The 23,029-nt window shown below is 37.1% G+C and overlaps 1 protein-coding gene across 3 annotated transcripts; it reads right to left on the bottom strand.

Moving 5' to 3' along the window:
• Nucleotides 1-768: 768 nt before the first annotated feature.
• On the bottom strand, nt 769-22,738 carry LIPK (lipase family member K; the record flags this gene model as incomplete). Of its 3 annotated transcripts, none has more annotated exons than XM_080913097.1 (9): nt 769-1,008; nt 4,668-4,739; nt 7,526-7,597; nt 8,322-8,468; nt 17,359-17,495; nt 18,886-18,995; nt 19,709-19,808; nt 20,952-21,069; nt 22,637-22,738. In XM_080913097.1, the coding sequence occupies 9 exons, from the start codon at nt 22,736-22,738 to the stop codon at nt 769-771; spliced, it is 1,098 nt and encodes a 365-aa protein (XP_080769223.1). The 3 variants fall into 3 exon arrangements, with proteins under 3 accessions (XP_080769223.1, XP_080769222.1, XP_080769221.1); XM_080913096.1 differs by having other exon boundaries at nt 19,709-19,907; XM_080913095.1 differs by having other exon boundaries at nt 19,709-19,907; nt 20,952-21,084.
• Nucleotides 22,739-23,029: the final 291 nt, after the last annotated feature.

Raw genomic sequence — 23,029 nt, forward strand, 5'->3', positions numbered from 1 at the left:
TATATTGTTACATGGAATACAATATCACATAATTATAAGGTTGTAATGCTTTAAGTCATGGTATCAATATCACTATATAATTAATAGAATCAAATATTATATTTATTATATACTTGCCATATCTTAATGGTTGGGATCTTATTATTGATGACAACAGATTAAAACCATGTTGACAATTTAAAACTGAACATATTTATTATGGCAGTGTTTTGGATTTCAGGAATGTAGGCATGTTGTACCTGGAGGTCCCTGCCCTGGCTTTCACAGGTTGCAATCCAGGCTGATTTCACAATAGGAAGGTTGAGTACAAAATAATGGGCTTCCACACTCAAGCAGAGTTGTGGAAAATTTTTCTTGTGGCTGTAGAGTGGTTGAGGGTCCTGATTTTTGCTGGTTATTGGCCAGAGATCATCCTCAGATATGAGAAGCCATTCACTGTTTTTTGCTATGTGAGCCTACTCATTAAATCTGTTTGTTTCAATCCAATAAAAGTAGCTCCTTTTTTTTTTTTTTTTTTTTTTTAGAATTCTTAAACACAGCACCATGTCTTATAATGTAAGGAAGTAATCATATCCGATCACCTTTGCCACATAGAATAACTTAGCCAGGGGTATGGCATCTGTCAACTTTGCAAATGCTGTTGACTACAAAGAACACTTCCTCACAAGAAAGAAGGGACTATACAAATTGAGTATTTTAGAGGTATCACTGTAGGTCTGTCTCATTATTACCGCAAAACACCCACATCCTTACAAAAATGAAGTGCCTTTAATTTTGCAAAGATTCTTCCATCATTCTAATTAGGTCTTGGTAAACTTCCTGGGGTGCATCCTGTCCAAGGTAAAAATCCATATGATTGTAGTGTGGGATCTCCTTGTAGTAGATAAGGTTGGCAACTTTAGGGAGCAGATTCTTAGTGTCCTTAGCATCTGCCACAACATCATGTCCTCCGCTCCACATTGCTGTTGGGACTTGCATCTTAGTGATGTTATACACAGGAGGTGTAAGCTGAAGAAGGTGGGAGGGACAAGGAAAAGGGAGAACATTAGATACTGAGATGCTTTTTAGATCTTAAGCTGATAAATTGGGATTCAGTTAATTACGTATAAACACAGAACCATTGGACAGTCAGTTCTCTGCTGCTGTGAAAAAGTATCTTACAATAACTCTATCAATAAGAAAGGCATGTTCTTATACTTTCAGAGATTGCAATATTTGTTTGTATGTCTTGTTTTCTTTTAGGCCAGTTATGAGGCAACAACACATCATGACAGAGGCATCCAGCAGAGAAAAGCCACCCAACCATGACATAGCCAGGAATCAAGGAAAATTTGTCACTGCAATGATGCATTATGAAAATAAAGAACAGCCATTACACTTTGGGGCAGATACTCCCTGAGGAATGTTTCTCTAAATATCAGGGGTTTCTCTTTCTGATAGGACTTCACCTGGGAGTATGTACATTTCAAGATAAACATCTCTCTCAAATGTAGAAATCTAGGCTCAGTGACTTGTTTGACATTCATGCATCAGCAGGCTTTTCGGAGAGCATTTATAACAGCACATTAAAGCAAATACTTAAAGTATATTTGAAGGGATCAATCTGTACACAGAAATACTGTGGTGTATGACTAAGCATGCAGCAAGCTTTCTCTAACACATTCTTCATTTTAATGATCTAGTACACACCTTGGTCTAAATGACCAAGTACCCCAGTTGGTCCTTCTGTGGCGAGAAGACTCACATTAGTGACTCACTAGCATCTGGGCACTGCTATAAAACTGGGCCAGACAATTTTCTGACACGTTTTTTTTTTTTTTTTTTTAAGCTATGAAGAAGATATAGCTTTTCCTTTGGTTTTGAATGGCAAGAGCCATATTGATATAAAGTCAGCATATGAGCACTATTTTGAAAAGAGCTAATGAATCGAAATAGCCTCAGAACCAAGTAGAGTGAGCTGCAAAGACAGAGGATGGAGAAGATCTGATGATACTGTAGAAAACCAGAGGTTTTCTTTTTCCTGTAAAAGGGACTTAATTTCTGCTACTTGCAAATGAATAACTACTGTAAATAGTTTCTGATTATCCATGTTATAGAATGAAGTTTGTCTTCTTCAATTCAAAAGTTGAATCACTAATCTCTAATGTAAGCATAATTAATGTTAAATGGTGTTTCAAACATTTCTCTTTTTACTCTACAGAATAATTGGTTATAAAAATATCCCCCTTCTCCTTTCCTTCCCCCTACCCTCCCTTCTTTTCTCTTTCTCACTTTCCCCTTTTCTTCATTTCTAGGAATATACACCAAGTAAAGATCACATTAAGAAGACAGCTGTCTTCAAGTCATAAAAACAACCCACACTATAGTTCAGCTTTGGTAAAATCTTTATCATGAGCTTACTACTTCTAGTACTGAGGTAGTACAGACAAAAGCAAAGATCACAAGGACCTGCAGAAGCTCTTTTAGCATGATAGAATTCTGCTTGGGGAAGATCATGGCAAGGAGAATGTGTGTCTTAAGTTTTCTTCAAAAAGTGATACTCAAGGCAGAACTCACTGATATAGCCATGTAGATTGTTACTTTTGTTGATGGGAGGGAATTTGGGAGTCTCTTCTCTCAAATATTAAAAGTATATTATTCCTTTCATCTATTAGTGGGAGATCTTGTAAAGTGGTAAAAAAGAATTAGCAGTTCTGAGAGCACAATGCAGAAGGTAGAGAAGGAAGTGAGTGTAGATTTGCATGTCTACTGTGCAAGAGGAAGTGGGGAGGGGTGCAGGGATATCCAGAAAACCTGGCACACTGCCCCACATGTTAAGAGTAATTAGGGAAAGAATGGATCTGTTTTATTTCCTTGTGATTTTCTTAGTAGCAACATACAAAGGACAAATACTTAGCTGCCAAAATAGGGCTCAACAAAGACTGAAGAAAGCCAAAGCAACATGAAGGCACAAACAGAGGCAGGCAAGCTTTCAGGATCAAAGTTGGTCTAACATCTCTAAAGCTGGGATTCCAGTACTCCAATGACACTATTATTCTGCTAAGAACTTAGGCATTGAGAAGATGGCATTGTCTGGCACCAATAGGAGGAGAAGCCCTTGGTCCTGTGAAGGCTTGTTTTCCCAGTGTAGGGGAAGGCCAAGGTGGTGAGGTGGGAGAGGGTGGATGGGTGGGGGAGCATCCTCATAGAAGCAGGAAGAGGGGGATGGTAGAGGGGAGACCCTGGAAAGGGGGGAAACCGGGAAAGGGGATAAGATTTGAAATGTAAATACATAAAGTATCCAATAAAAGTGCAATGCCCCTAACAAAAACTGTCAAACAAAATGAGAAGATGGCAAATCAAAAATAAATATAAAATTCAGCTTTAGATGGTATCTGGTAACTCTTGCCAGGACTTCTTAATTTATATTTAGGTTGACAGTGAAACATCATATATTTAGACATCACACTTCTTTAGCAATGCAGAATCTCTAGTGATTTATGCTGGTAATTAAACCAATATAATTTATGGAGTCAATAAGTCTAGTTTTAACTAAGCTACTGCCTTGTAAAAATGCAGAGTTCATCTTTTGTTTGAGTCTCCACCAAAAGTTCCAAGCTAGGGACCATATCTGAACCTCACTCACTGCGTACTTATGATTTTCCTTCCATTTATAAATACAAAGATGAACTTGATAGCTATGACCCCACTTTCATCCAAGACTCCTAGCTCATAAGATGAGGTCAGCTTCTAAAATGCTCTTCCTAAAGAAGCTATAAACTTGGAACAAGGAAGGCAGTCAATAACAGAGAGAAACATCGTAGCCTGCCATAATGTGTGTTTGGTACCTTCTCCTGCACGTAACCCATGCACATTCCACTACAGCAGTTTGGGAAGACAGCCAGACTTTTCAAAATATTGAAAATATCAATTTCTATTTTGTACTATTTATTCTTTGCAGTTTTGAAAAGATGATAACGATGTTTATGCTTTAGCTCAGCTGCCCATCAGCCAGTCAGAACGAAGATTGTGTTGCCCAACATAGTTAGAAAAAACTAACAGTAACCAAGAGCAAGTACAGTTCTTAGTGTAAAGGTATTCACTAAATTAATTATTTTAATAGATGATACTGAGAAATGCTTTAATATTACACTGTTTGGTAGAGCCAGTGTACCTTAAAGATGGTATTTTCTGACTGATTCATCTTAAAATCCATATGTTGGGTTTTTAAGTGATGAAGGACATCATGAGGAATTGTTACGACAATGCTAATTCTATTAGATGAAGACATGTTTTAGAAATGGGGTTCATATTAAGTTCTATCTTTAAAACAGTGTTAATGAGGTATAAAGAGTACTTGTTTTGTTTTCCTGTAAAGGAATGAGTAATGAAAGAAAAATAGAGAAATGCATTTGAGATCCAGAAATCCATGGGCCATTGTCTAGTTATTTGGCAATGTACTTCCTTAAGCCACCAGGAAACTAGGGGCAATAAAGTTTACCTCCAGTGACCAGTGTGAGGATTAGCATCAATGATTCAGCTTAGAATGGAACCCAAGAAGCACCATGTGCTAGCAGCAGTGAACAATGCTCATCAAAGCAAATAGCACATGAATATTCCAATGGGAGCTATTCTCATGGGTTCATTGCAGAATGCCACTGGCTGTGATCAGTGTCAGCATTACTTACCTGGTTGAAGTGCATCATGTTCTGGTCAGGAGTGCCCCAGTCAAAAGCTTGCAGTTGACCAGAATTGACAGCCTAACATAAAACAAAAATTAAAAAAAAAAACACATTAGAATAACATAAGAAGACAGTGTACATTTATAATTAGTGAGCAAGAGATACCCAGAGAACATTGATATTATGCCCACTCACTAGAACATAAATCAAATAATAAAGGTGGATTCTGCTTCATGGAACTTCTAGAACCTTTTATGCCCTGTCCTACATATATCTTTTGAAAATCTGCAGAAAACAATGCTACATGACACATCGCATTTCAGAAATTTATATCTGCATATGTTTATAAAAATTTTAGCCATAATTTTCAACACCAAAAATTAGTTTGGCTGTTACTAAACAACTTGCTACTTTATAGTCTAACAGCAAGAGTTCTCATGCTATTACAAGTGTATTCCCTGTCATTAAATGTCTTTGTTATTATTAGAATATTCATCAAATGTGGACTCTTGACGCTTCTGACAGAACTATTCCATGTGTCATACTGTGAGTAAGTTCTGTGAGCTAAGCTTTGGAAACAGTGGGGATGACTACCTTTTTATCTTCATATTCATACTCCTAATATATGAGTAGAAGTATTCAGACACAGTTTTCTTGATTCTTTTGTTTGTCACCTGTCACCCCTGTTGAATTAAGGAGGTAGATAAATCCAGATTTATATGAAGCACTTAATTTAATTATCTTCCGAAGACTTTATCTTCCTTATATCATTTCCACTCCTAGTTTTAATCTTTTTACTTTATAATTTTACTCCCATAACATTATATATGTGTGTGTGTGTGTGTGTGTGTGTGTGTGTGTGTGTGTGTGTGTGTGTGGTTATATGTATACTAGTATAAGTACTATAGTATATTATAATTGTATTACATTGCTATAAATATAATATATGTGCATATATATATAACTTCTATAACTGTACATATATTATATGTGTGTGTTATAAAATCCTGTCTTGAAAAACAAAAAAACATTCCACACATTTTAAGCAGTTTGAAGCAACAGAGTGTCCTTTTAGAATCTTGAGTCTAGCCCCTGATAAAATGATTTTATCACCAGGCTTGAATGATGTCCCTGTCTCCCATGCAGGGCAGATACCTGTGCTGTGTGCAGGATGGCAGCATCTGCCTGGACTATAACATTAACTGGGAAGATGTGTGGAAGTCATTTAGTCCCTGGCAATGTGCAACAAAGTGCCTTTTACTGACTTACTACAAATCAAGTTACGTTTTGTTTGAAAAGCTTGAAACCAGCTGTGCTCTTGATTTCAGAGGGCTTAAAAATACATATTTTTAAGTTTGGGATATTTGCATGAAATTTATCAGTTGAGAATGACTGACTTGAAAATCCAAACATTTTCAGTGTAAGTGATGGGTTCAAGATATTCAACCCGTGCTACAGAGAGATGAACAACATCACCCTTGCTTTCTCTGTGTGGACACATTTGAAACAAATGTTGTATTTTCCTTCTTTCCTGATTTTTGCAAAAGGCAGGAGTCTCTGTAGATGCAAAAGGCATCGGCTGCAACAGTTGTAGAATGAGATATAACTGCCTCAATGGACACATTTTCATAAGGATCCAGCAAGATGAAGGAAATTATATAGGAAGAGCAAGACCATGTGGTAAGTTATTAAGAACTGTAAACTTGGATTTGCATTTCCTGGGAGAACAGGACCACTATAGATTGTACCTATGTCCTCTCCAGCAGCAGTTTTCATGCTTAGACCAGCCTTCACCCATAGAAACACAAAGTCTATCTCCAAACACTTTGCACTGATCTCCAGTGTTTTTCATATTATCTGTAACTAAGTCCCATTTTCTCCTTGAAAGTGAGTCACACGGTATTAGTATATATGTTAAAATGCAAATTATTCTCTTATAACCAGATAGATGGGATTATGCTAATTGTGTTCAATTCTTTAAAAGTATTAGACTGAAATTATTGATAAAGAATAAAAATTACTGACAAAGACAATATTACACAAAGAATTAATATATACTCATACACATCTGGGCTCAGAAAGTCATGCAATAACTTGAACCCAATTTATTTTGAGCTTACCTGATATTGAGTAATCTTATCAAACATAATTGTAACTGTGAGCAAACCCACAAACTATTCATTTATTTTAATCCCTCCCTAGAATTTTCTTTGTTGAAAAAAATCATTTTTTTTTCTGCACTCTGAAATGCCCCATGGGCTAACTGGAAGATGAACAGGTCTTTCTGGAAATGGCTGTATTGTTTTACATAAAGTTGTATCAAACCCAATGATTTCCCAGAAGAAATAAAAGCCTTTTTCAAACAGGCTAAGGGAGGAAAGTAAAGGATAGGAACTCTGCCAGAATATGTGGGAATCAGACTCTAAACCCAGGCACTGGAGACAAGAATAGATGGGAGCAAAGGCAATCACAAGGAGGAATTGGTGTTGATTCCAGAAGCATCATCATGCTAGGTAGGTGTATGCACAACCTGCATGGAGCTCTCTGGAATTACACCTCAAGGATCTTGTAGATATTTTCATATGCCAAAGGAGAAGGGGCAAGGGTGAGGGCAGAAGCAGGGAAGAGGGCAGGAAGAGAGAGAGAGAGAGAGAGAGAGAGAGAGAGAGAGAGAGAGAGAGAGAGAGAGAGAGAGAGAGGTGGGAGGGAGAGAGTGTCAGAGAGAGAGATGGAAAAAGAGAGGGAAAAAGAGAGGGAGAGGGTGAAGAGAGAGAAGGAGAGAGAGAAGAGGGAGAGGGAGAGGAGGAGAGAGATAGAGATAGAAAGAGAGAGGGGGGAGAAAGATAAAGAGAGAGAATGTGTACCTGGGCCCAGTGAAGCATGTTCTGAACAGATGTTCCTGCAGGACTCTGTGCCATATAAACATCCAAGCGACTCTGTAAAGAGATCATTTTTCATCTCTAGGCTACACATAATGCATGCATTGACATTTGAAAATCACTTCAGCTTCCTATTTATAATAATAATTGTTACCTTTAAGGTAATTATGTTTTGTATCTCCCTGGAAATATTGACAACTCTCTGCCCTTCTTGGTCTCTATTACCCTCTCAACACCTCTCCCCATGTCCCAAATAAACTCTATTCTATACTATACTGTCATGTGTCTGTTCCCTCAGGGGGAAGGGATGCCTCAGCATCGGAGGCACCCCCTTCTCATGTCTGAATACAATCCACTAAAACATATTCCTTCTCTTTTTATCTTTTTATAAATACAACAATTTGGAATATTTATTTTAAAAACAATATAAAATGTATATTCTAAAATCATTCCCCAAGAGTCTACTTTAGTTGGTCTGAAATAATTATAATTCAAATGAAAATAATAGAATTTTTATTGATGTAATTTTAGTCACAGCAAAAGTTTGAAGCTATGCAGCAAGCCATTTTCTCCAGTTTATTTATTTATTTATTTATTTATTTATTTATTTATTATAAATGATAGTCAACTTTCAACCCTGAGTGGAGTCATGAAGACATTAATTATATTTGAAAAGACAAAACGGACACCATCTAATGTGGGTTACATAAAATCCAAAGGGAACACTCAACCCCTTTGCAACAAAATCTTTGGTTTTCAGGAAGTAATTACTTATACATACCATGTTTAAATTTTGGGAATCAAATCCACTTAGAGAAAACAGAAAGTTGCTGCATATCTGACGGAATAACTTCCGATTGCACACTTTGGTAGCAATGAATTGTTCAAGCCACGTGTGACTAGAGAACATTTTGTCACCAAACAATACCTGCAAGATGGACGTAGAACATCACTAACTGTTTTAGATAATGGATGTCAGGAGGAGAGAATGTTTGTCCATGCAGGCAAGGACTTTAGGGGCAGTAACAGTACTGGTTCTGTGTAAAACCACAAAGCTTGTGAAAATTTATCTTTGTAATACTCCTAACTCCCCTTAAACGTTTCATAAGCCTCATTCATTGGGATGTTTTGAGCAAGTTCCCTTAGAGACCAGCCTAAAACTAGTCTACTTGGTTCTAGATGCTGCTTCTTATAACTTGAGAAGCACTTAGTTTCTATTTGTCTAAATCATTGTAATTGTAAAATGGAAAAGTTGGCACCCACCAAGCAGAATCACTGTGAAGGTTATAATTTATATTCGAAGACTATCTAATGAAGCTCTTAGAAGCTAGCCAATAGTTCTAGAACAGTAACTATTGTCCTACATGGTAACTAAAACAGGAAGCCAGGTTTTCCTTTCATGGTTATTTAGTGCTTTTCCAGAAACAAAAGCTTCAACCTAAGTATTAGCATTTTGTCTAAATTCCAACTCATGGTTACCTAGCAACAACAAAGTGTGCCTGACTCACTACTATAAAAGGGTCTTCGTGTCCCCTCCTTACTCTCTCTTGCCTTTTTGCTCTAGCTCTGTCCTGATTTCCTACTCCTCTTTTCTTCCCATTCTCCTTCCCCCACTCTCCAGTGCTTATAGCCAGCCTCCACTCCCCTCCCTTCTCTGCCTTTCTCTGTCTCTACTGGCCTCTCTCTTTAATACTATACCTTTGTGTGCATGGTTCCTTTGGGGAAAGGGATGCCTCAGCATGGGCCTACAAAGGCACCCCCTTTTCTTACACCTGACCACATGTCCACCAACATATCTCTTCCCTCTCCTTATACTTTTATAAAACACAACACTAAGCACTACATCTCTACTGATGACATTTCAGGCAGGGACACAAGTATGTTGACTATACCTTTTGAATTCTTAAAATCTATCATGACCTGCACCTGGAGCTGACCCTGTGCTACAGTTATCTATACCCAGACCTTGCTGGGACAGAGATGGTCTCCCAGTAGTGCTGACACACAGGCTTATAGGAGGGTCAAGCCACTGTCAGAATCAGGAAGACAAGCTAACACAAGAGATAAACAGATCGAGAGAGGCAAGTCCAAAAACTTCAGCAACATGGCCAATAGGCATCATCAGAACCCAGTACTCTCACCACAGCAAGTCCTGGGTACCCCAAATCACTGAAAAAGCAAGAATCTGATTTAAAATTACAACTTATTATGACATTAAGAAGGACATAAGTAACTCCATTGAAGAAATTCAGGACAACACAGGTAAATATAGGTAGAAGCCTTTAAAGAAAAGACACAAAAAGTCCCTTAGAGAATTACAGAAAAACATGACCAAACAAGTGAAGGAATTGAATAAAACCATCCAGGATCTGAAATTGAAATTAGAAACAATAAAGAAATCACAAAGTGAGACAAACCTGGAGATAGAAATCCCAGGAAAAAGATCAGGAGTCATAGATGTAAGCATCACCAACACAATTCAAGAGGTGAAAGAGAGAATCTCAGGGGCAGATGACACCGTAGAAAACATTGACACAACAGTCAAAGAAAATGCAAAATACAAAAAGCTTCTAATCCAAAACAACCAGGAAGTCTATGACATAATGAGAAGATCAAACCAGAGGATAATAGGTATAGAATAGAGCAAAGGTTATGAAATTAAAGAGCCAGTAATTATCTTCAACAAAATTATAGAAGAAAACTTTTCTAATCTAAAGAAAGAGAGTCCCATAAATATATAAGAAGCCTATAGAACTCCAAATAGATTGGACCAGAAAAGAAATTCCTCCTGTCACATAATAGTCAAAACACCAAGTGTACAAAACAAAGAAAGAATATTAAAATCAGTAATGGAAAAAGGTCAAGTAAAGGCAGACCTATCAGAATCATACCAGACTTTTCAACAAAGACTATGAAAGCTAGAAGATCCTGAGCAGATGTAATACAGATCCTAAGAGACCACAAATGCCATCCAGGGCTACTATATCCTGCAAAACTCTCAATTAACATAGATGGATAAACCAAGATATTCAATGACAAAACCAAGTTTATACAATATCTTCCCACAAATCCAGCCCTACAAAGGATAATAGATGGGAAACTCAAACACATTGAAGGAAACATAACTCTAGATAAAGCAAAAAAGTAATATTTTTTCAACTAACCCAAAAGAAGACAGCCACATAAACATAATCCTACCTCTAACAACAAAAATAACAGGAAACAACAATCCTTGGTCCCTAATATCTCTCAACATCAATGGACTCAATGCACCAACTATAAAAAAAAATACACATAGACTAACAGATTGGGATATGTAAAGAGCACCCAACATATTGCTGCGTACAGGAAACATACCTCAATGACAAAGACAGACACTACCTCAGAGTAAAAGGTTGGAAAATAATTTTCTAAGCAAATGGTCCCAAGAAAAAAGCTGGAGAAGTCATTCTGATATCAAATAAAATGGACTTTCATCCAAAAGTTATCAAAAATGATAAGGAAGGAAATTTTCTACTTGTAAAAGGAAAAATCCACCAAAATGGAATCTCAATTCTGAATATCTATGCTCTAAAGGCAAAGGCACCCACATTCATAAAAGAAACCTTACTAAAGTTAAAAACACACATTGCAACTTACACAATAATAGTGGAAGACTTCAACACCTCACTATCATCAATGGACAGATCATGGAAAGAGAAACTAAACAGAGACACAATGAAACTAAGAGAAGCTATGAACCAAGTGGATTTAACAGATTTCTATAGAATATTTTATTCTAAAACAAAAGAATATACGTTTTTCTCAGCACATCATGATTTTCTCCAAAATTGGACATATAATTGGTCACAAAACAGGCCTCAACAAATACAAGATAATTGAAATCATCCCATGCATCCTCTCAGATCACCATGGACCAAGACTGTTCTTCAATAACAACAAAAATGACATCAAGCCCACATACATGCACAAGGACATTGAACAATGTTCTACTCAATGATAACTTAGTCAAAGAAAATTAAAAAAAATAAATTAAAGACATTTTACAATTTAATGAAAATGAAAGCACAACATACCCAAACTTATAGGAAACAATTATAGCAGTGCTAAGAGAGAGAGAGAGAAAAAAAAAAAAAAGCTCATAGCTCTGAAAGCCTCCAAAAAGAAACTAGTGAAGTGAAGCCCTTGGTCCTGCCAAGGGCCGATGCCCCATTGTAGGGGAATGCCAGGGCAGGAAGGCAGGAGGGGTTGGGGGGCCATTCTCAGAGAAGCAGGGGAGGGTGGATGGGATAGGGGTTTTATGGAGGGGAACCTGGGATAAGGGTTCCCTTTATATTTGAAATGTAAATATAATATATCCAATAAAAAACTATCATATCACAATATAAGAAAATATTGAATCCCCATGTATATTGTCAAATCTTGCTTTTATTTTATCATAGTGAATTTCAAATTATTAGAGTAATAAGTTATAGGTGAGATAAAAGATTAATTTTATTTCTTAAAAGTTTTAGAAACAAACATTTACTATAAAAACTGTTACAGATTTCTTCTGAAATCCTTTATTAATTGTCTTTTACAACAATAACTGAATAAAATAATGCATGTTTATTTTTATTGCAGCAATGCATTATAATTTTTTATCCTTTCTTTGGTTAAAAAATGCCAATAAAATCCTACATAGAATAACCTACTTTAATTCTGAGTTTGAAAATATTTTATACTATATAATAGAATGGAATTCCTGTTTAGTAAAACATTTAGTAGTCTAGAAAACTTTGATAGAATATATACATATATGTATGTATATGTATATTTAGCATATATGACACCATGCTTAAACTAATATTGTTTTTCTATGAAAGATAAAGAAAACAGAAAAGGAAAAAGAGAAGAAGGGGGAGGGGGGAAATGAAGAGAGAATGTAACAAGATGAGGGAAGGAGTAGGTAGAAGACAAAGAAGGGAATGAATGGGAAGAATAACATTCAATTAAGTTCAAGCTTCTCAATTCCATAGGCCAGAAGGCAGTAAGAAGCCATTGCAAATGTCATCTAATTCATTCTGTTGTTCTGTTCTTTCTTTTGTGCTAATTACTACACAGTCCTAGCAAATACTCTACTCCCCAAACTAACTCTGGGTAACTGTCCTCATCGTAATTCAATAATCATGACTACATGTACTCACACTGTGATTTTATGTTTTAGAAAAATACTGACACCTATTCAATGTTCTATGTGTGAAAACTTGAATTCCCATGGGAAACAGTAACTAAACTAAAAAGCATATGTAGTCTGATAAGCTACATGCTTTTATTTTTCTTTTTATCAATATTTCCATCCATACATGGGGAAAATACACATGGCATTAAACAGCCAGTATCTTCATGTATTCAGCTACATATACATGAAGAAAGAGGCCCTATTTATCTCATAGGCCCTTGTTCTCTGTTCAGTTTTTCCAAATGCAGGGAGAAACAGTGTGGGAGTTTCATTTTTACTCCAGTCTTATAGCCTTCACAATGAATTACCCAAAGATAAAGAATTACCCCTCCATTATGACCTAAAGGAGAGTGTAGTATAGTATTGCAGAAGTCCAGGGCTCATTTAAAGAGGGACACATTACTGTGCACAAGCAATCAGCTTGATGCTGGAGAAGCCATGTCTGGTAATGAGCACACAGGTTTCTGTAAGAATGTTTGCACCTTTGTGAGAATTGAGCCAGTTTTGTTTGTTGAGGAAAACATCAACAACAACAAAACCTAACTACACTCTATATTTTGGCTATAGGCAAAACAGATATGATGCTTCTATGTGTCATTTCAATGACTATATTGCCTTGGTACATGCTACATATTGTATTAATGTGAACATATGGCTTGCCAAACAGAACATCAGTTGCATTACTTCAATGGTCTATGTGGCTGGGCACGTCTCTAGGCCTGGGCTTTTCTGACCGGCATTAAAAACATTATGAAGCTACATTTGATAAAGTTTGATCCTATGATCCCTGCACCTGGGAGGCGGAGACAGGATGATTGCCACAAATCAGACACCTGATTTGTATAACAAGTTTCAAGCTAGACAAGCTCAAACAAAACCCCACTACTATCCACACAGCGGAGAAACCATGGCATAGAATCAAAACCATCACTCATTTTTAGTTACCCAATAAAATAATATTGAGATGTAGCTCTAGCACCCATTCACAGAATGGGGTGAGAAAAGTTGCTCTGCTTATCTGGGTCCCAAGCTTTTATTTTCCAGAAACAAAATAACAACAATTGAGTAAAGCAGAGAAAGTTGAAGGAGAGAAGGTTCAGTGTAAACTGCAGATTAAAAATAGAGAGACAACAATATGAAGTAAGAAATGCCCAGAGGCAGGGGAGGAAGTGGAAGGGAGCAACAGTAAATAAACACCAAGTGTTCTGCATTGAACTCTAAAATAAGCATAATTAATATGTTAACAGTCTTATGAAATGTGTGTTGTACATGTCATTGACTGGGGATGATGCTTACCCATAGTATCTCAATGAATATTGCTGTGTGGCAAATTGTATATAAATCTGAAACGCACAATTTAGGAGGAGTGAATAGATTACCCACAGCTGTAAATGCATGAGACAGATGTACAACCAATGCCTAAGTCTATGTGACTCTAGTTCTTAGACCTGTCCTCAAGTGGTCTGAACTAAATTTAATGAAAATGATGGAGCAATACCAAGAAGAAGTGCTGACAATGAGAAGTCAGTACATGGAACATTTTTCCAGAGCAGATCATATGTTAAGTACAACTAAAACCTCTATGAGTCTTTAAAATTTAAAAATCAGGGGCTAAAGAGATGGCTCAGTGTTTATGAGCACATACTGCTCCTGTAAAGCACCTAAGTTTGTTTCCCAATGCCAACAACCACAAATAACTAGATGCCCAACCTAAAAGAAATGAGTGAGTGAATGGGTTAATAAAAGGTAGTCATAATAAACTGATAAAGAACAGTCTGTCATCAAAAAAAAAAGCTCATGGCCAGCGTTATCATTGTTGAATCCTTCCAAGCATCTATAGAAGAGTTAATACCAAGACTTCTAAAAACATCAAAGTTGAAAAGAAAGAGGTCTTCCAGATTCATTCTATGAATCCAGTATTATCATGATACCCAGGCAAAAACAAAACAAAACAAAACAAAACAAAACCCCCAAAATCAGAAAATTACAGATAAATATCCCTGATGAAAAGATGGAAATACACCTAATGCAAAACCTAGTAAACCAAGTACAACATATGGAAAAGATAAATTATTCCAGTCAATTGGAATTTATCAAAAATTAGCAGGAGCCAAATGTGCAAATGGAAAAGCATGGTATGGAAGACAAATAGGATGAAAGACAGCAACAGTGGCAACAACAACAACAGGAAAAACACAGCAAACAAACAAACAGTTGGTCTGGTGAGATGTCTCAGCAGGTAAGGACACTTGTTTAAACCTGGTGATCGGAATTTGATCCCTGGAACACAGGTCATATTGGAAGAAGAGTACCAACTCCACAAAGCTGTCCACAAACAAACCAATACAATTCATATCCTATATCTTCTTCCAATAATAAATTACAAAAGCATGCTATCACCTCAATAGATTCAGTCATTTTTCTGGATACACTTGTACATTCTTTCATGATGAAAACTATGAACAAATTAGCATGCTAAGGATATATCTCCAACATAATCAAATCCATACATACTAATACCAAAGGTAGCATCATCACAGATGAGGAAACCTGCAAGTTCTTTAGGATCTGAAACAAGATGGTTGTCCACTGTCATCACGGTATACAAACAAGGAGTGAATCTACTTACAATCCATCTCAATTAAGAAAAGTCTTCGATAAATAGATCAACCTGAACCCATATTCATTCTGTAGCCAAGATTGGCCTTAAACTTACCATCCCCCTGCCTCAGACTCCTGACTTCTGGGGCTATAGACATGCACTATCACACCTGATCTTTTCTACAACTTTGAAAGAGTAAATTAAATTTGTCATCATTTAAATATGGTATGATCATACATGTAGAAAACCATGCAGAATACACCATAACTATTAGAACTAATAAATGAATTTGACAAGGTTGTAAGACTTAAAATCAATATGCAGACATCAGTAGCTTTTCTACATTCCAATAGAAATTTATTCTAAAAAGAAAATAGAGAAAGGATTCTCATTTAAGATAACTATAAAAATAAAAAAGAAATAGAATAAACTAGCAGGAGAAACTTTCTACAGTGAGAAATGTAAAATGGGTATAAACAATCAAAGAGGACATAAAAACTAGATATGCTATTTGCAACTCTAAAGGACCCCATAAAATAATTAAAATGCAATTCCAATTAAATTAACCATCACATTTCCATAGGAAAAGAAAAACATCTTAAAATTCATATGGAAACCTGAACAATTAAACAGCTAGAAAAATATTGAGAGAGAAAAACACTGAAGACATTCTATCTGATTTTCTGATGTAATACAAAGCTACTATGATAGTGATGTCATGGCATTGACATAGCACATACATGGAAGAGAATCTGGAGAGACTAGTAATAATGTCACATGTGACAGCCTTGTGGCCTAGGAACACTCACTGGGAAATAACAGTCTCTTCAATATGTCATGCTGCAAATAATGGATGTGCATGTGCAGAAAACTGAAGCTAGTCCTCTTACTGTACAGAAAAATAAACTGAAAACATAAAGTTTGCATGCAAAACCTGAAACTCGCAGAAGAACTTATAGGAAAAGTGTTTTGGGAAGTTGGAATTATCAAGGGATTTAAAACTAAGGTCCTACATCATTGAAAACTGTGGTAGTTTGATTATTGGCCCATGGAGTGACACTATTTGGAGGTATGGCCTTGTTGGAGTAGGTGCATCCTTGTTGGAGGAAGTGTGTCACTGTGGGCATGGGCTTTAAGACGGTTGTCCTAGCTGCCTAGATGTCAATCTTCTGTCTGCTTTTGGATGGAGATATAGAACTCTCAGCTCCTCTAGCCCCACATTTGCCTGGATACTGCGATGCTCCTGCCTTGATGATAATGGACTGAACCTCCAAACCTGTAAGTCAGAGTTGTCTTGGTCATGGTGTCCACAGCAGTAAAACCCTGAATAATACAAAAACCAACACCAAACCAAAGTAGTCAAATAGGACTTTAAAAAATTAAGAGGCAAAATAGCAAAAGAAACAGCAAATAGCCACATGGAAAGAGAAAAATATTTGAAAATTACATATCTGATGTGGTTGACATTCAAAAATATTCCAGTGACATAAAAATGTGACTTAAATGGGAAGCAGAATTAAATAGATGTTTCTCAAAAGAAACTGTAGAAGGAATCTTAAGTGTGTGTAAAAGAAATAAATACCCAGCCATCAGCATCAAAACACACCTCAAAACCATGAGGAGTTACTTCACTCCAGTTAGAAAACCTCTTTATCAGAAGTACTGCAGATGACAGGCAATGCCAATGTGGGCAAAGGGAACTGAATTTGGGACAGGAATAGGATCCCTCAGAAACATCAACTTGGGCCTCAGTTTAGCTGTGACCGAGAGGCGATGCTGGAGAGATGTTCTAAAGACAGAGATAAAGACCTTAAAGCAGGATGCATCAGGACAAGTTCCCTGAGCTCACTGATAAGACTGGTCACCAGCAAACCTCCATGAAACCCCGATCACCGTTTATATCACTAACAGTTTTAAAGATGCCCCAAGTCGTCCCTTGGTATCTGTGGAACAGGGAGATTCACAGTTCCTCCCACCCTAGAAGAATTCACATACCTTGACAGCTTTTCTGGAAAGGGTGGTTAGTTTTTTCAGTGGGCTTTGAGTGTATTTTACTGTGACCACTGGAGCTAGTGCGAAAAACAGCCTAATCTTTTTAGCCAGCTCTGGATTTGTAGAGAATGCTATGAATGCTGCAGGGAAAGAAGACATTAGCTCACACAAACTTCCAATTATCACTTCATTGCTAATGCTTACAAAGGTAGCTCTATCAAAAACAGACTGTGAGGACTACTTACGGGGAGTGATTTTTAAATTTCTCAAGGGTACATCTGGATCTTTCTTGCGTTCTTGGGGGAAGGTTCAGGGTCATTCTGAGGAGCATATATATTAAACGCAAGAGACCATACTGGCTTTAACGTTGGTGTAATAGAAAGCCAAGCTATCATCTTAACTTCTAACTCAATAGCTTTAGGCATTACCTCCTTTTAAAAATCAGGGTTTCTTAAATATGTGATGATAGAAATCTACAGATAATGACTGTTCTATATGCATATAAGATTATATAAGCATATATATATATATATATATATATATATATATTCATATACATTAAAATATTAGGTGGGTGGGTAGGGGAGCACTCTCATAGAAGCAGGGGGTAGTGGTATCGGGGTTTCTGGAGGGGAAGCTGAGGAAATGGATAACATCTGAAATGTGAATTAAGAATCCAGTGAAAGAAAAAATATTATACAAAAATATGTAAAAATGAATCTTAAAGTGCTACTTGGTATTTTTACTCTATGGGGGAAAATCCTGATTATGATAGTCGAAGAACTATGGATATTGTAGTCTTAAATATTCGCATTTTTCAGTGGGAAGAAAGCAGTGAGAGGCCCAAGATGGCTTGTGGCTCTGCCATCATGTTCTCTAGCTTGACTCGTGTGGCCTTGCGATGCCTTGTGGCTCTGCCATCATGTTCTCTAGCTTGACTCATGGCCTTGCTAGCAAGAATATTCTCACTGACTGTAGCAAATAATCAGCTTCACAAGTCCCTGTTTTTGCTTCAGTGTCCTCTTTTGTTTAAAGATTTATTTATTAGTATATAGTATTCTACATGCATGTATGCCTGCATGCCAGAAGAGGGCACCAGATTTCATTATAGCTGAGTTTGAGCCACCATGTGGTTTCTGGGAATTGAATTCAAGACTTCTGGAAAAGCAACCAGGGCTCTTAACCTCTCAGACATCGCTCCAGCTCCAGTGCCCTTCTCTTGACTCTGAGAAATGCAAGGGGAGAATGTTTATTGTTGTTTCCTCAGAATATAACCTGGGGTCTTCATGTTTGCTGAGACCACAAACTGAGTTCTATCAACTTCCGAATTTAGTGTTGGGAACAAATTTCTCACGGTCATTCTTGCTTTATTTATTCTTCAGAACCTACCTAGAGGAAACGGTTTTTCAAAATCATGAAACTAAAAACTATACAGAAAACCAACTAACCAATCAAACAGCCACCTGACCCTTTCCACAAACCCAGAAGAAGATACCCGACATTGTCCAATTTCATCCAGCCCAAACACACCTATGGTGGTGCCCTGAGAGTGGCCCACATAGAAGAGTTGCTTCTGTCCACTTTTCTCTAAGATCAGATTGATTGTAGCTGGAAGATCATATTTAGCCATCTCATCTAAGCTGCCAAAAGAGAGAGAGAGAGAGAGAGAGAGAGAGAGAGAGAGAGAGAGAGAGAGAGAGAGAGAGAGATTAAAAATGAGGATTGTGGTTGTTAGATCTGCAGTGTTTTGCAAACAGTCCTTGCAGATATTGATAGTCAGGTTTGGCTCTACTTGAGGGAGAGTAACAATATTGTGTGTCCCACAGCTTCCTCTGTTACCATCTTCACTGTCAGGAAGCTGGAATAAAAAGGATATGATAGAAAGCTAATTGTTAATTTTTCCTCGAGGGTCAGTCATGTTCCATTTATCCCAGAGATTTTGGAAATATTACTTGAGTTCCAGAAAGAACACAGAAACAAAGCCGTGAAGCTTATTCATTAGTGATCTCTGTGGTGTGGTTTTTAGTTCTGAGGAAGTGTAAGCCTCACCCCTGTGACTAAGCATGTCAGGATTCATGAACCACTCTCTGCTACTTAGACACATTTTGACCACGACAGACAGATACAACCTCTGACTCCACCCCATCTCACCCGAGTCAGTCACACCAGGAAGGAAGCACAGCTTTAAAACCAAGCAGCTTACTAGAGAGTTTCTTCTGAGATGGAGAAAAGCCTGGATGGGGGAGGGAATTCTAGTTTCCTTCTTGCAGATTCTATCGGGTGCATCTGGACAGAGAAGGGTGACCAGGAAGAATTTGTGCTTGCAAGTGAGTCAGGAACAGGCTTCTCTTACCTGAAGGCCCAATATTGCGGTGAATTGGATGACAGTCTCAGGTGTTTTCTGGACCAGGTGTTCCCTCGGCTATTCCCCAACCACACGTCATAACCACTATCAGCCAGAAGAAAAGCCAAGCTGTTGTTGGGCAGGTTGCAGATCCAGTTATGGGCGGATGCAATTAAGCCATGTTGCAGATACACAACCGCCTTGGGGACTGAAAGACACAGACAACAAGGGTTTTCTCCCTAATCCGCTCAGCCTTCTTGTAAACTCTGCTTTCTGACATATTCCCACATAAGCCAAGTGAAGAGATGAGAATTTTGTGTCTTTTAGACATTCAATCTTTTGGAGACTCTTTACCTGAGACACATAATTATGCTCCATTTTCTTCATGTATAAGGTGAAGATTATGTGTAGTGTATTATGTCATGTAGGGTTAGGGTTAGGGGTATAGGTGATTCCTGATATTTATATAGTGGTAAATGAGAGCAAATGTTCTCATGGGAAGTTTTAAGAATTCAACTAAAAAAACATGTCAAAGACATTACAGCAAAATAAATGCTAACTCTACTACTATTTTCATTCACATTATTTTATTTCTTAAGAAGCATCTTGCTGGAAATGCTTCAGATTTAGAGCACTGGTTGCTATCACACAGGACCCAGGGTTTCATTCCCAGCATATGCAAATGCAGATCACAGACGTGTAACACTAGACCCAGGGACCTGACACCATCTATGCCCTCTAGAAGAAGCAGATACACACATGGTACATGGACATATATGTAGGTAAAATATTCATATATAAAATTATTAAGATAAGTAAATCTCATTTATTTAAATTTAAATATCATTAAAGCTAAGAAAATTTTTTTAGGATTGACAGATTTGGAAAGCAAACTGAAAAGATTTTGAGGACCAACCACATTTGAGATGCCAGCGAGAGGACCATGACAAACATGACACTTGGGTTTCTAAGCTATGGTGGTACCATCGCGGGGAGGACATTGCTGCTTTTATTTTAGTATGTTGTTTTTGTTGGAGGGACAATAACATGGAGAAAAGAAAAGTCTAAATAGTCAATATATATAAAACTGGAAAATGATCTTTTAAGAGCTGTGTAAGTTAGAGGTGGAGATGCATTTTCTCCTCTGATGAAAGGACCATGACCTAACTGGAGCTATGGCGTCCTGCTGCTGCCAGGATGCCTAGACATTTCCATTTCAAGCATTTTGAGTGCAAAGCAAAGTAAACCATACCTGCTTTCCGTGAGCATCCTTTCCCATGAGGAATCCGGTATGTTCCGAGGACATAACCATCCTCTGTTACAACGTCATACATTTCACAAGGATAGCCCCAGTAAGAAATAATTTCACTCTGAAAAATATATACCTGTAATTCAGTTTGCTTTTCTGTGTGTACGATGCAATATAGTCCTTTTACTAATGTATGTGTTAGGCAACAGCATATAGCAGAAATAATTATAACAATTTGAGAAACACATGAGAAACATGTGGATGCAAAGGGGGTAACATATGGTTGGGCTGACTTCACATTCAGCATCTTCAGGCTAGTGTTTAAATATGCCTGTGGGCTTAGTGTTACCCACCACAGTAGTCCATTTTTTAGATGTTTGGCAACAAGAAATAGAAATATTTGTCTAATGAGGGAAACCACAAGAGATTGGAAAGTAAATTGTGGCTAATGATGAGTGAACTCCTACCAATTTGACTCCAAAGAGAGATAAAAGGAAGTGGTCATTAGAATACAGGAAGGGAAAAAGAAAAGGACCATATCAAGAAAAATTGTAAAACCTAAGCACACAAACAAGAACCCCTTTATCCTTCTCTCTCTCTCTCCATATATACATATATTCACATTTATGAGAAATTAATTTATATATATTCATAAGAAATTATTAATTGGTCACATTTTAGGTAGAATTTTTGTATCAAGAATTTCTCTAATGACTATATATATTTTTCATTATTCATTCATACACATAAACACATACATATATATTTATTTATTTGTGAAATATCTGACAGAACTTTAGATCTAGTCCTTATAGACCAGCCTTTTGGATGGAAAGAAAATCATGAAAGAATACAAGATGAGTTAGAAGGCCATCAGAGACTTCCCTAACCACAGACATGCATGAAAGCAGAGACAATTATTTCAGGATATAAGCTTGCTCTATTTCATCAATCCTGTCAAGAAATCTTTGTGATAGAACTGTAAATATTTTAGAATTGAGAATACTGAAGGTCAGCAAAATTAGTAATTTATCTAAGACAACGCATTAGGAAGAGGTAAATGATTTATTGATGAGACAATAAGGTTAACTGCACAGTCTATACCATTACCACAAGTTCACATGTTTGTTCATGTGAGACACACAGTGAATGCCTGAGTTATGCTGTTACTCAGAATAGTGTTTAGGGCCTGGACTCTAAAGACAGGCTGCACGACATGGTGCATCTGGTGTTCTATATATTTATCCACTATCACAAATGCACAGAGTGGACACATGCCATCTGCCTTATCTACATAGCAAGAAGTCCACTGATGGTATGAAATTATTTTGACATAAACTAAACCTGGTTTATTAAGCCCTCAAAGTACACTGTTATAGCTCACAAAGCCATGAAGGTGGATTACACAAAGCCTCAGAAAGAATTCAAGGCTATGCAGCAGGAAATTGTCAAAATAAATTTTGACTCTCCTCTTTAAAAAGCCCCAGCGAGATCTGAGTTCCGACAGTCAGGATTGTTGTTCCAGTGTGAGTCCAAGCTTTCAATTCTAAGATTAGTTAGCTTTGGGAAGAACCAAAAGAGAATGTCTAGAGTTAGCCATAAGTGAAAGTTTTAATACAAACATTATACCTAAAATGTGACCAGTTAATAATTTATTATCTTATTTTTTCCTTCAATGAATGACTTACAATGTTCATATTGGCTTCGGGATTTGTGACGGTCACTTTATTGTAGCCATATATGGGTCCAGGAAGAAGTATACAACATGCTGTTGCTAAAAGCCACCACATTTGGAGTCTGCCTGGGAAAGGAAATATTAATGCAACGTCATCGAGGAGAAATCATGCAAAAGCAAAATAGTCGTGGTGTTTTTATAACACTGCTGAGGAAGCAAGCAGAAACATAAACTTCCAGGCTGTGATTTTACAAGAAATACACAAAGTTATTAAGGATTCATTCCATGAAAATCCTTAAGTGATGACATTAGATAAGAAAAGGACTAAGTAGGGGACAAGGGTTGGAAGGAAGGAAAAAGGTATACAAAAAACAAATTGAGTCCTCAGTAGGTAATTAGATAAGAT

This window comes from Micromys minutus (genome assembly GCF_963924665.1).
Source record: "Micromys minutus genome assembly, chromosome: 2".
NCBI lineage: Eukaryota > Metazoa > Chordata > Mammalia > Rodentia > Muridae > Micromys > Micromys minutus.